Raw genomic sequence first — 11,893 nt, forward strand, 5'->3', positions numbered from 1 at the left:
TCCCATTTTATCGACAAAATTATTTTGCAAACATCTTTTATTAACTTTTTACGTGCATAAATTCTTTAACTTTATAAAATTTACAAATATCTAATATCATCATGTGTATTGTACTTATATTAATTACACTACAAGCAGCTATGATTATATTACGCAAACAATTTACTGCGAAGGGAGGGGAAAACAACACATAAATGTTTTTTTTTATTTATTTAATTCACATCGTTAAACATGTTCTGCTAACAGAGAAAGGCACCTCAGACAACACGTGTGTTTAAAAGACGTTTTAAAAACTTTTTGAAAAGATGTCTAAATATTATTTTTGACATTTTTTGGAGCGTGTATAACTATTTACACATTACCGATTATAATATTTATTGATTAGAATATATGACATGGCCAATGTGGATATAATATAGCTTATAAAAATTTTACTGTTATTTAAAATCTGACACTCCAATACTTTGTATTAGTCGATGTTATAACGACACAAAGGCAAAGCTTTTCGGAAAGGCGTTAACAAAAAGAAGAATATGAAAGAAAAACTGGAATTACTTGATAAGTAATTAGTATATCAATAATTTAATACTTACATTCTTTGCTAATGACAAAAACTGGCCTGCATCTATTATAATACATATCTTTATATATGTTATAACAAATATAATATATTTATATACATATATATGTATTATATATGCATATACATAAATATATATGAGCATATATAGGCCTGCATTCATAGTTGGATTTTATTTCAAGACTGTCTTAATAAGTAATGTCTTAAGATGCTAACACTCTGTGTGTGATTGGTTCATATAACATCAAGATCTTAAATATAAGATCCGACTATGAATACCATAGTACATATATACATACATATATATGTGTGAAATAGGAGATAGATCGTTAACAAAATTATATATGTAAATATTAAATTATTTATATATAAAGCAATGAGTTTTTCTTTCGCATCTTTTTTTTGTTAACGCACTTTTGTATTATTGTTTACTTTGCAATGTATCTAAAAGTGAAAATAAGACATCTTAAAAACTTCCTAAAACAACGTTCTAAACGTCATCGGGACATGAAACGTTTTAAAGATGTTATAAGATTCTTTTTTAACAATTTTATAAGACGTTTCGGGAATTTTAGGGATGTCTTTTAGACGGTCTATAAGATGTCTTAATGTTCTCTGGGTACTTTACTCCATATTACTTCATTTATCAATTGACTCGCCACACATACATATACATACATATAAATTTCTATATACATATGATACATATGTTTTGTTTACATTGAGTACTGAGATATGATTGTTAAGCGTCTTACTTTATAAAAACTATAACTCTTGAAATTCAATTCTAATAGATAAATTACGGGGCAGAAGCCAATTATTTCACATTTCTGTACGTACTTTTCAGATATATTTACAGCCTTATAATAAGTTCTCAGTTTAACTTCCATTATTGTTTCAGCTATCCGATTTTAGTAGCCAATTCGAAAGCGGAAACATCGTCTCCAAGTAATCGATCAAATTGTTTAAATTGTCGAGTTGCACCGATAAGCTCCGATTACCTTTGATTAACGGTTACCTTCGATTAGTGCAACCATTTTTAAATAGCTATGGATTGAGCAAATTCTTGTCCAATCTTGGATTGCTCCCATCTCGTCATCTTTTTCACATTATAAGGTATTAAAATATATTTGGTTTCGCAATGCGATTGAAACTTTTCATTCAATGATAAATTATAATTATTCTTTGTCGTTCAGTTAATTATCATATCGATTGACTGCATTTAAGATTCGTAGCGTTTCGTTTGATTTGGATCTTGTTAAATGATGAGATAAAATTCGTATTGACACGACTACTACTTTTTGGTTTATATGTTGACAGCCAATTTTGTTCGTTATTTGTTGATCGTCAAGTCCAACGGCAGGTCTTGCTCCATCTCGGTGACGGTCTCGTTCTTTACTCTGAGGTCTTGGCCGCATGTGTTACTCGTATCCACGATGTTGCTCCACATGTTCTCTAGCCCGTGCAAATCCACCGAGCTCAATAGATGTCGGAAGAGCGGATTCTGCGCCTTGATAAGGAGATCCGACAGGATCTTGGTCTTCTGCAGGATGCTGTCGTTGCTGTGCACGCAACACTTGTGCCGGCAGCAGCAGTCGCCGCTGGTATCCTTCAATTCCTCTTTGAGCGGCATCTGCTCCACCTCCATCTTCAGATCCTCCGCCCGCTTGATCACCGAATGTCTTACTGGATCGCAACTAACCGTGCTCTCCTTTTTGCAGGGCGTACTGTTGACGATCGACTCGATGTTCCTGTAGTCCACTGTGGCGGTCTTGGTGTACTCCATCGGGTCCTCGGTCTTGATGGGCGTCGACTGCATCCCGATGCGCGGCATCGTGTCGGACACTCGACCCGGACTCGTATGAGGCGGCGACGCTACGGAGCAGTCCTTGATAATGGTGGTACCGGAGGCGTACATGGGATTCACCTGAATTCTGTCCGGTATGATGTAATTGTCATCGTACATCCTCGGATAAATCTTCACGTCCTGCTCGTACGTAGGTTTCGGCGGGGTGACCTGCTCCTGTTCCTTCCGCTGTTCCTGAAGATTATACAAGTTGTTCCACTCGACGAAGTTTCTCTGCTCTTCGAAGCTGTTGCTGGTCTTCGGGCTGCAGCCCGACACGCTGCTCTCGATACTAGAGTCCTTCTTGTCCGACTCGGAATGCGCGCTACTGCTCTGCTTATCGGGCGAATTAACGTCGAATCTCATTTTCTCCTGAACGTTGCTATCGTCGAAGCTCTTCTCCTGGACCTTGTCGTTGTTGTTCACGTAGTGGCGGTAGGTTTTAACGTGCTTCCTCAAGGACGACGGATCGGTATACCTCTTCGGGCAGCCCGGCACCTTGCAGTAATATGGCTTATCTACAGCGTGAGTTCTAGTATGCTTGAATCTGTCCGAGGAATTCGAGTAAGCCTTATTGCAACCCTCGACGGGACAGACGTAGGGACGCTCGCCGGTGTGAGAGCGCGCATGGATCTTCAGGTTTTCAGCTCTGCTGAAGCTCTTGTCGCACTGGAAGCAATGGTGCGGCTTCTCGTTCGTGTGTGTTCGTACATGGACCAGCATCTTGTACCTGCATGAAAGAGACACGAGAGTGTTTGTTAAGAAAAGTGAATTCTGTGTTACGCGCGCATAACATTACATCCGGAGGAGTTTTACCTCGCGTTAAACCCACGCTCGCCTCTCGCGCATCCCTCCCATCCGCAATAAAACAGACCCCGTGGACCGGGCGCCGCGTGCAATCTCCCAACGTGTCCTGCAAGTTGCTCTAGGGACGTGAACCATCGGCCACAGTCTTGCCATCTGTAAAAGGAGGACAATACAAATTTAATTCTTTCAACATACCGTTAAGAAAAACGCAACAAACTTTATTGTTCGATTTGTTTTATTTTTTGTTTTAGCTTTGCGAAATTGCGAGTCCAATAGAGACTGATATGTAAATATAGCCGCCTGACGCTGCTCTGAAGTATCGAAATATAATTTGCGTCACATGAACGCTCGCTGGCTCGTTCAATTGATACCAATTGCGGCCATTTTGCAATTGCCGCCGTTTGACACCAGTTTATCGCAAGAGAGAGACTGGAGTTCGGTACTATTCCAGTCAACGGCAACGAATTCTTCCAATTAAGAAGCACGGATATGCTCACAGGAGGTCGTGGATCAAGGTAATCTTGAACGATTTGATTGGCCAAACACCCGCGACGACTCTTATCTTCATTTATTTGATAAATAGTAGGAATTGTACAAACTACAAAATATATCTTCGCGGGATATGTAATATTATAGCCATTACAAATTAACACCCAGCGTTACATAATATGACCTCAAAATAATGTGCTATATACACAGAAAAAAAAGAATCAAATCATAGCTTATATATACTCAACAATCTTTAATCTTGAAATAAAGTCATTTATATAGTTTTATACATATAGTTCAATCAAGAAAAAGAAGTTGAAATTTTTATAAGAGGGATATAGGTTGTTGCAATTATAAGTTTTGATTTGACACTTTTTTTTCTGTGTACATATAAGTCTCTGATCAACCACATTTTCCATTAATTAAGATTGTAGATCGATCGCGTTTAATAAAAGAAGCTATATTTAGAGATATATGGTTGATGAAACGGACAAGTGTTTTGATAGCAAAGAATGTGATATTCACTGTGATCACAGTGAACGCTCGGGCTTTCACGTGTCCGTCGCATGTAAGAAATAATTTCTTTGTGATAATCGCGTTCTCCGAAACTGCGCGCGATAATAAGAAGACCCTCTTTACTACTTTTATTTGCGTCACGATACATAGAAGTCAATGATGCTTTGGAATTCGCTGTATCGTGCATATGCGTGTAATATAAATTATAATTGTAACGAAAGTCTGTTTTATATATAAACACGTAGCACGCAGCGGTCAGTGTGATTCATCGCTTTACGAAATCAACCAGTTGCCTTCTTCCCCCTCGTTATCCGAAGGCAATCGTTATCGTTTCGCCTTGTATCGAGTCTAAATTTTATCAAGAGCGCGTAGACTTTGAATATAAACTGAGCCGGTCGCAAACCTGTTTACCATTAGAGATACAGATCCACCTCGTCCCGCGAGGGGAAGCTGTCCCTGGAGAAAGCGCGCCGGATAGATTTGAATTCCCGCAAAAAACGCGCGCGAGGAAGAAAACGAGTCCGCGAGTCGAGCTCTTAATCTCGGACGTTCCGAGACTAGGTAGATGTTGGGTAGATGCACTTGTCGAGATGAATTACAGAATTTTCTCCGGGTATCCGAGGAAGTCAGTATAGATCTCCGGCGGTATCAGCCGAGAGATACGGAAAACTGGTTGTAACTGGTATGTATAACTGGCACGTGTAAGCGCGCATGGACATATCCGCACATCTATATCGAGGGAGATAAATTAGCGTCGTTTAGAAGGAATACAAAATGTCTACGACAAAGCGCAAACGGAAGTGAGACGACGACGTTTGATTGTCTCGAGTGCATTAGTTGTGGTAATTCCTTGATGAACAATATAGAGAGGGACGAGATGCGTAAAGCGCGCATTGCCTTATTGCCGTTTCATTTTCTAATAGATTTATCAGATAAAGTTGTACGTCGTTAGAAAAGTGTACGTTGAAAAATATTAATTAGTACGTAGGTGAGAGAGAGAGAGAGAGATAAGATAAGCAGGTGGAAGAAAAATGCGAGCGGGGATTAAGATAAAATAATTGGTTCGGATAAATTTGTACGAAAAGGAAAGATAAATAGAAAAGCTCGATAGGATTACATCGCTTATCTTGCGATAAGAGAAGTCGACGTCAATCAGGATTCACGTATACCGACCGATACAAGAAATCTGTATTGCATTTAGATATCTCGTGATTTCGTATATCTCGCGAAACCGGAGAGTGGGATGCTATCTTTATACGTTCTAAACTGTAAACAAGTGCTAAACTAACGCTGAGTTTGATGCGATTCGAATAAGCTAATCCAGCTGAAAGCAGAAGTATCGACTTTTCCCGCGCTGACGCTTAACGAAGATATTCAATTTCTTTAAAATAATACGGTGAGTGACTTTATCTTTCTCACTCCTATCTTAATTGGTCTTCTAACAATACAATAATAATAACGACAATGAGTGCAGTGTACTCGCCGAGAAGTAATGCCCGAGCCAATCGGTCGATCCAGCGATCTATGACTTCTCGAAAGATATTTAAGAATATATAATTCATATAACTTTTAGCTATATGTATACTTAATCTATATAATTTAGATACTATATTATATATTTAATAAGTCTTCGATAATTTTTATATTACGTCTCGCTGCACAAGAATCGTCCAAGTAACAAATGTTTAACGTTTTCTTTCATGTTTTTTTCTTTACCTGCATTTTAGTTGGGCGTTTTCGCCGGTCCTGATGGTACCCAGTTCCAAGCTCGAGCTGGACGCGTCCGAGTCGCTGTGCGCCGGACTCGGGGGCCCGCCGTTGCCCGGGGACACCCCCAGCCCGGTCAGACCGGCGGCCGGCGAGGCCCCCAGTTCCTCCTCGGCCGGCATCCTCCGCGGCCAAACCGGAAGGTCCAGCGGTGGTTGGTGCTGGAGGCTCCCGTAGTAGCTCGAGACCGGGCTGGTGGAGTAGCCGGGTACCGGGCTGTAAAAACCCGGGACAGCTCCTAGCAGGGTGCCCGGGTAACGAGCGGCGCCGTAGGGACCAACGTGAGTTGGCATTCTGCCCGGGACATAAACGATCATTTTTTTCATTACTTTCGCTTCCGTACTCGAACCGATTCGCCGCCGATTTGCCAAAGACGTGCAGATCGTCTCGCTCGATCGTCGAGCTTTAATTAGTGACTCCGTTTTTTTTAATTCGCGTTTTAATGCTGGCCTAATTATTATGCGCGGTACCATGCGCGTTCGTGCGAATGTATATACGTGAGTGTATACACGTGTGATTCTCGTGAAAAGTCGCGTCCGGTCGTCTCTCTCGAAGGAATTTCCGAGTGATTTCGCTTTCCGCTCTCTCACTCAACTCCGATCCTGCCGCTCGATCTTCAACTCTAATGATCTCTCACAAGCTGACATACAAACGCATTATCCTCGAGCAATGTCGTTATTCTAAATAAATCCGTCCCTCAGAGGGAGTCTCCTCAGAAATTTTTCGACTCGCTAATGACTGATAGTCAATTTATTTTCCTGCTTGAAAAAATTCCCTCAACAACAAAATCATTAGCTGCCAACGGCTGCCTTTCAAAGCTTGAACAAATTTTAGTTCCTGATCGTCAATTTCAATTCTCTCTCGCGCGCGCGCTCAAGACTTTTTTTTCGTCAATAAAATACTTCGTCGTTATCAATTAGACTTTCTTCGCCGTATCGCTTGCCTCGCAAGCTTATTCCAAAATTTGTAATACTTTATTTCTGGTTAGAAATCTCCTCGACGACGAAATCATCAATTATCATTACCAATTCCGTTTCGTTTCGCAATAATCTTTTTTTTTCTCCCAAGTTCTCCGTGTGCCCCTTGCCCTCGAAAAATTCGCCTTACTAGCGATTTTCGATGACGCCGGTTTTCCGTCACGTCGTCGCCGTACTTGCTCAAGCTCGCGTCGCCGTGCAAGCCGATTCGGCCATTGGACTCTGACACAAGACTTTCCAGGTCTTGCCGGGGGGCTATCCTCGTCTCTCTGCCTTCCTGAGCACCGTAGGTACCGACAAGTCGCCCGTAGTACAATACACACACACCACCTTGCGCGCACCCTCTACCACGTAGTCCGAGTCCGTATCGTCAGATATATTTGAACCGGTTGGACTTGAGTATACGGTAGCTCAGAAATTGCTTGCTGTACTTGATCGAGAACATAACTAGGCTGGACGATCGCGGCGAACCAATCATAAGACACTGCCGTCGCACTTTCGGAGACAGTCTTCGCGCTTGTTATTTTGAGACCGAGTTCTTTTAACAAACGGCTGAAAGTCCGATATGAGTTCTATTCAGAGTACAGCAAACGACTTAATCGATGTTAGTCGCGGGAACGGCTCGATCGATGCTAAGAGAATCCCATCTTCCCTGAGTCGCCGCGTATTGCTTGCCGCGTTTACTGACGGTGGAAGCGATGCGTCGAAGAGGAAGAGGAAGAAGACGTAAAAATCGCTGTCAAAGCTGAATCTTCGCCGAGATTGAGCTGTAGTGGCGCGTCGTCTTGGTTGGCTCCTTTATAGCACGCTGGAAGATCTATCGCTATTTACCGTACTCTTTTTTTTTTTTAATTATCTTCGCTCGAGTGCTCGAGATGAAAGCTCGACGTAACCAGAATGTCGTGCAAACGCTAGCCCAGCGAAACGAAACGTGAGGGAATATTAAACTGATGGCAGTGACGAATGTACCAGGCTTATATATGGTCGCGCTATCGCTTCGTCGCCCCTCCATGGAGTATCACCAGCACAGTGAAGAAGACTGATAACAGTTTGTCGCGGCTTAATTCGTAAGAGTTCGCCTCGGCAGACGAGCTGGTATTAAATCGATTCGGCGTGGGACTAATTGAACAGCGATTCGTTATGAAATATATAGCCGGGAGTGTAGATATTACATTGCGAAGAAGAAGAACTTGTACGATAAGAATTACATTTTAGTATTATAAAAAAACTAATAGTCTGTAATTAATAACTTTCTCAAACTAATTGTTGGAAATAATTTGGATGTTCTACATAGATTTCTAGAAAAATAGGATCAAAGTGATAAAAGCAAGTAAATTATATATTGTTGGCGAGTCATACTCCAGTTTGAAAATGGAATTACATTTTATACGAATAAAAATCGTTTTTCGCAGATATCCTGTTGATCGAACGAAAATCGAGAGGGAGGAGAACCGACGGGTTTATCTCATGAACAATGAGATAAGGCTGCCCCCCGCGTCGTAATCGCGACCCGCCGAAATTGACATGGCCCCTGTCGTTGACTTCGCCTTCACGCGATTCGCCGCTGATTCGTCGCGGGTGGGAACAAAGTCCGCGCGTATCTTTCACAACGTGGCGATGTATTATCTTGCCGTATTAACGCGTCGGTGTGAATGGGCGGGCTGCAAGCTGAGTCAACACGATCGACCCGCGTCGCCCGTCGTGTCGCGGCCCGGTAATTTCTTCCCCGGCGCGGCGCGGCGCGCGGCGGTGAAGAATCACGCGCGCTCGCGAAAATGACGACAGCGACCCTGGACGACGGCCGCCGGGGGCACCTTCGATCCGGGGGGGCCTTCGTCATCATCAGGAAGTGGCCGCTTGTCGTCGTTTCGAAAGGCGATCCGGTGAAGGTCGCCGCGGTCTCGCTCGGAGAACACGTTTCTGGCCCGATGACGCAATTGATAACGGCTGAGAGGAGAAGCAGCGATCTGCGTCTTCTCGTGCTTAAAAGGAGCGACGATTAAAGTCGTCGGACGAGACGACGATCAACGGAGATATTGGAGTGGATAAAGAATCAAACGACATCTGACCGTAGGCGTGAGCCTTCGTATAATTGGACGAGCACGCGCCGATGATGATTGCACGATGATCTCGTCCGGGTGCGACGTGAACCGAGAGATCAGCAGGATCGTTAGGCGGAGCGCGATGTTTATATTCAGCCTGCGCTGTACCCTCAATTACAGCCTATAAGCAGGACTCTTGACGCACACGGGACGGAGTCCAAACGTGAATTCGCGATGTGGAAAAAGGGGGATCGCGACGCATCCGCTATCGAGCCGCGACGACGTTTCACGGCGCGTCACGGCGTATAGAATATCGCGCCATGCAGCGCGCAGAGAGGAAAAATTCTGCGTTACATAATCTGATTTGTGACCGCGAATCATTTGTCGTGACGACGTTTGGCACCGAGCAATCTCTTGCAATTGGTGGCAAATTTTTGTAAACAACAGCAAATTCCAGACCTTATATAAATACTCCGGAGTTAACACGCTAATTAAGAGGGGAAGGGGCGACGTTTCCTTTGACCAAACTAATCTCTCGAAGACGCATCGCCATTAATCATTGGGACAACTGGTCAAGGTGATATTATTTTCATTCCCCCCCCGGCGCGCGGCATGTTAGAATCATTATCTAACACAGTAGAATCGTCGAATCCGCTTCCATTATCTGACAACGAGTGTTATTTCCGAGGTTATTTCTGAATGCTCCGCCACTCGAGTCTCTTCTCGGCGCGGCGAGGCATTTCGAAATTGGAATATTTCACGCGATACGAAGTTCAATGTCACTCTACTGGTATATTTAGAAAATGAAGAAGACGCTTAATTTTCTCTTTGCTTCGCTTGTTTGTCCGCGCCATATTGCATGCTGGAGCTGTAAACGCGCGTGTGCGTAAATAATTAACGGCGCCATTAATCGAGATGCTTAACTCCCCGGTTGTAAATCGTAACCGCCAAAAGCGATTTATAAAGGCCACTTCGTTCCCCGAGAGTGGAAAATACGCTTCTTTCTTATAGACACAACAGATGTCGTAAACGCGCACCACGCGCGTTTGAGATAATGGGTCCATTCTCCACGGATGAAAAGTTAGAGACGAGCCTCATCCCGTTTTCCATCCTGCGCTGCGGAGGATGATCGCGTCGACCGTCGTCGCAACGATCGGCCGAGATGCTTCGCGAACAAAACCCGGGAAAACCCGTCGACTTTCTTCAATCATAAAGGAAAGATGGACCTGATGATCCGTGAGAAATACTCCCTTTACCGCGCTGTGCAAGCCGCGGCTTTGTTCGCCCGTCGATCGTCTGATTTATAACGCGATCGCGCCGCGACGTGACGTCATTAACGACCGTCATTTTCTCTTTTTCTACTTATCCATTTCTCTCGCGTTTCATTTAATTAGCTCTATGAGATTTCATAGGATTTTTTTTTAATATAAGACTCGCTCTTGCGTGATTATAAGAATTATAGAATAAGCATCATGAAATGCTGTCTGACGACGCTTCTTCATCGGGGTGCTAATTGAACAACAATCTAATCTTGTCGCGACTTGTCTGGCAATTCGAAGTAAACAAGTTCAAACTTATCAGGATCAAGATCCACCTGTTGCTATCAGCGTATAAGCGGTTCTCAATTTCGCCGAAAAATTGTTCACGTTTCCTAATTGAAGAAGACGTGACGAGAAAGAGAGACCCGATTGGCCCGATTGCTTGTTCCCCGTCGAACTTGCGTGTTATAAATTTATCCATAACGCGAGCAATCTTCTTACAGTGTCTGGGCTACTCTTTTTTTCAAAGAAAAGACGAAGGAACGGGCTTGCAAAAGCGCGAGGATACGTGAGAGAGCGCACACATCGCTCGCATTATCGCCGACTTGGCGATAACACCACTGAGGGGGTCTTCTTGCATTAACCGCGTCTGATAACCGAATAAACACAAAATTAATGGCATCCATCCATTACTTCGGTATCGCGGCTTAATATCGTGGTATTTACCGTTATTTGTTACTGCTGCCTCGTCATATCTCGGAGAAATATTTTTTTTATCGGAGCTCAATATCGCGTATATCTCTTAAGATGGATTCTCTGAAATAATTAAAGAATGAAGAAATACACGAGATTATATATATATAATTAGATTCTCTATAAAAATTCGTACTATATATTCGAAAAAAAATGTTAATCGATTCAAATAATTGGACGACTCGTTTGACGAAGTAAAAGATGAGGATGGAGTCATATAATCTTTCTCGACGACAAGCCAGATGCCAGACGGTCGATAGCCGTTAAAAAAAATGCAGGATTGACCGTGGAACACGAACGCTATTGTCCCGCGATCTTAACTCGGAGAGTGATCCTCGCCGGTGCGTCGTGTTCGTCCTAAACGATCGTATCGTATCATTCATCTGGGTTTTATAAATTTTATGGCGTGTCGCTTACAATCTTAGTCATCGTCGGGGCACGGAGGGATAGCGAAGAGTCAGCGAAGAAAAGTCTTTATATATACATATGCGCTCTAGGTAACCATTTAGGTAACCATTCGTTTGAACAATACACGGTATCGCGAGAGATAATTTTTTTTTATGCCAAGTCATTTATAATTATAACGTATCACTCGCTTTCGCGCGTAAGTCATCGTTCGAGAATCGACCTCATTTCCCGACGAACTTTTAGCTCTTTTACGTGATGTCGTTACGGGGGTCAGAGGGGCAACGGAGATCTCCTCGCCCTTTCTCCTCCCTCCCGATCGATTTCACAGGCACGCTGTGATTTATACCCGGCAAGCCGGCGATACTCAATTCTCGATTCATCCTCCGAAAAGTACCCCCAGCGACCTTACCGCTCGACGCATTAATGAACATTGTATATGTGGCCACCTT

At 43.2% G+C, this 11,893-nt stretch overlaps 1 protein-coding gene across 1 annotated transcript; it reads right to left on the minus strand.

Moving 5' to 3' along the window:
- Window positions 1-195: 195 nt before the first annotated feature.
- Window positions 196-7,937, minus strand: LOC139782867 (uncharacterized). The gene is made up of 3 exons (XM_071721940.1): window positions 5,955-7,937; window positions 3,243-3,386; window positions 196-3,156 (listed from the first exon to the last, which is right to left on the minus strand). The coding sequence occupies exons 1-3, from the start codon at window positions 6,476-6,478 to the stop codon at window positions 1,914-1,916; spliced, it is 1,911 nt and encodes a 636-aa protein (XP_071578041.1). The 5' UTR covers window positions 6,479-7,937; the 3' UTR covers window positions 196-1,913.
- Window positions 7,938-11,893: the final 3,956 nt, after the last annotated feature.

Source organism: Temnothorax nylanderi, unplaced genomic scaffold (assembly GCF_030848795.1).
Source record: "Temnothorax nylanderi isolate EJ_2023f unplaced genomic scaffold, tnyl_v1.0 TNYL_tig0446_pilon, whole genome shotgun sequence".
In the NCBI taxonomy this organism is placed as follows: domain Eukaryota; kingdom Metazoa; phylum Arthropoda; class Insecta; order Hymenoptera; family Formicidae; genus Temnothorax; species Temnothorax nylanderi.

Bases quoted from the DNA above. Each gene is read 5' to 3' on its own strand.
- LOC139782867 (XM_071721940.1), bottom strand. From the start codon at position 6,478: ATGGTACCGCGCATAATAATTAGGCCAGCATTAAAACGCGAATTAAAA. The intron at 3,387-5,954 runs GTAAAGAAAAAA...CTCCTTTTACAG, and splicing joins AACGCCCAACTAAAATGCAG to ATGGCAAGACTGTGGCCGAT. The intron at 3,157-3,242 runs GTAAAACTCCTC...TCTTTCATGCAG, and splicing joins GAGCGTGGGTTTAACGCGAG to GTACAAGATGCTGGTCCATG.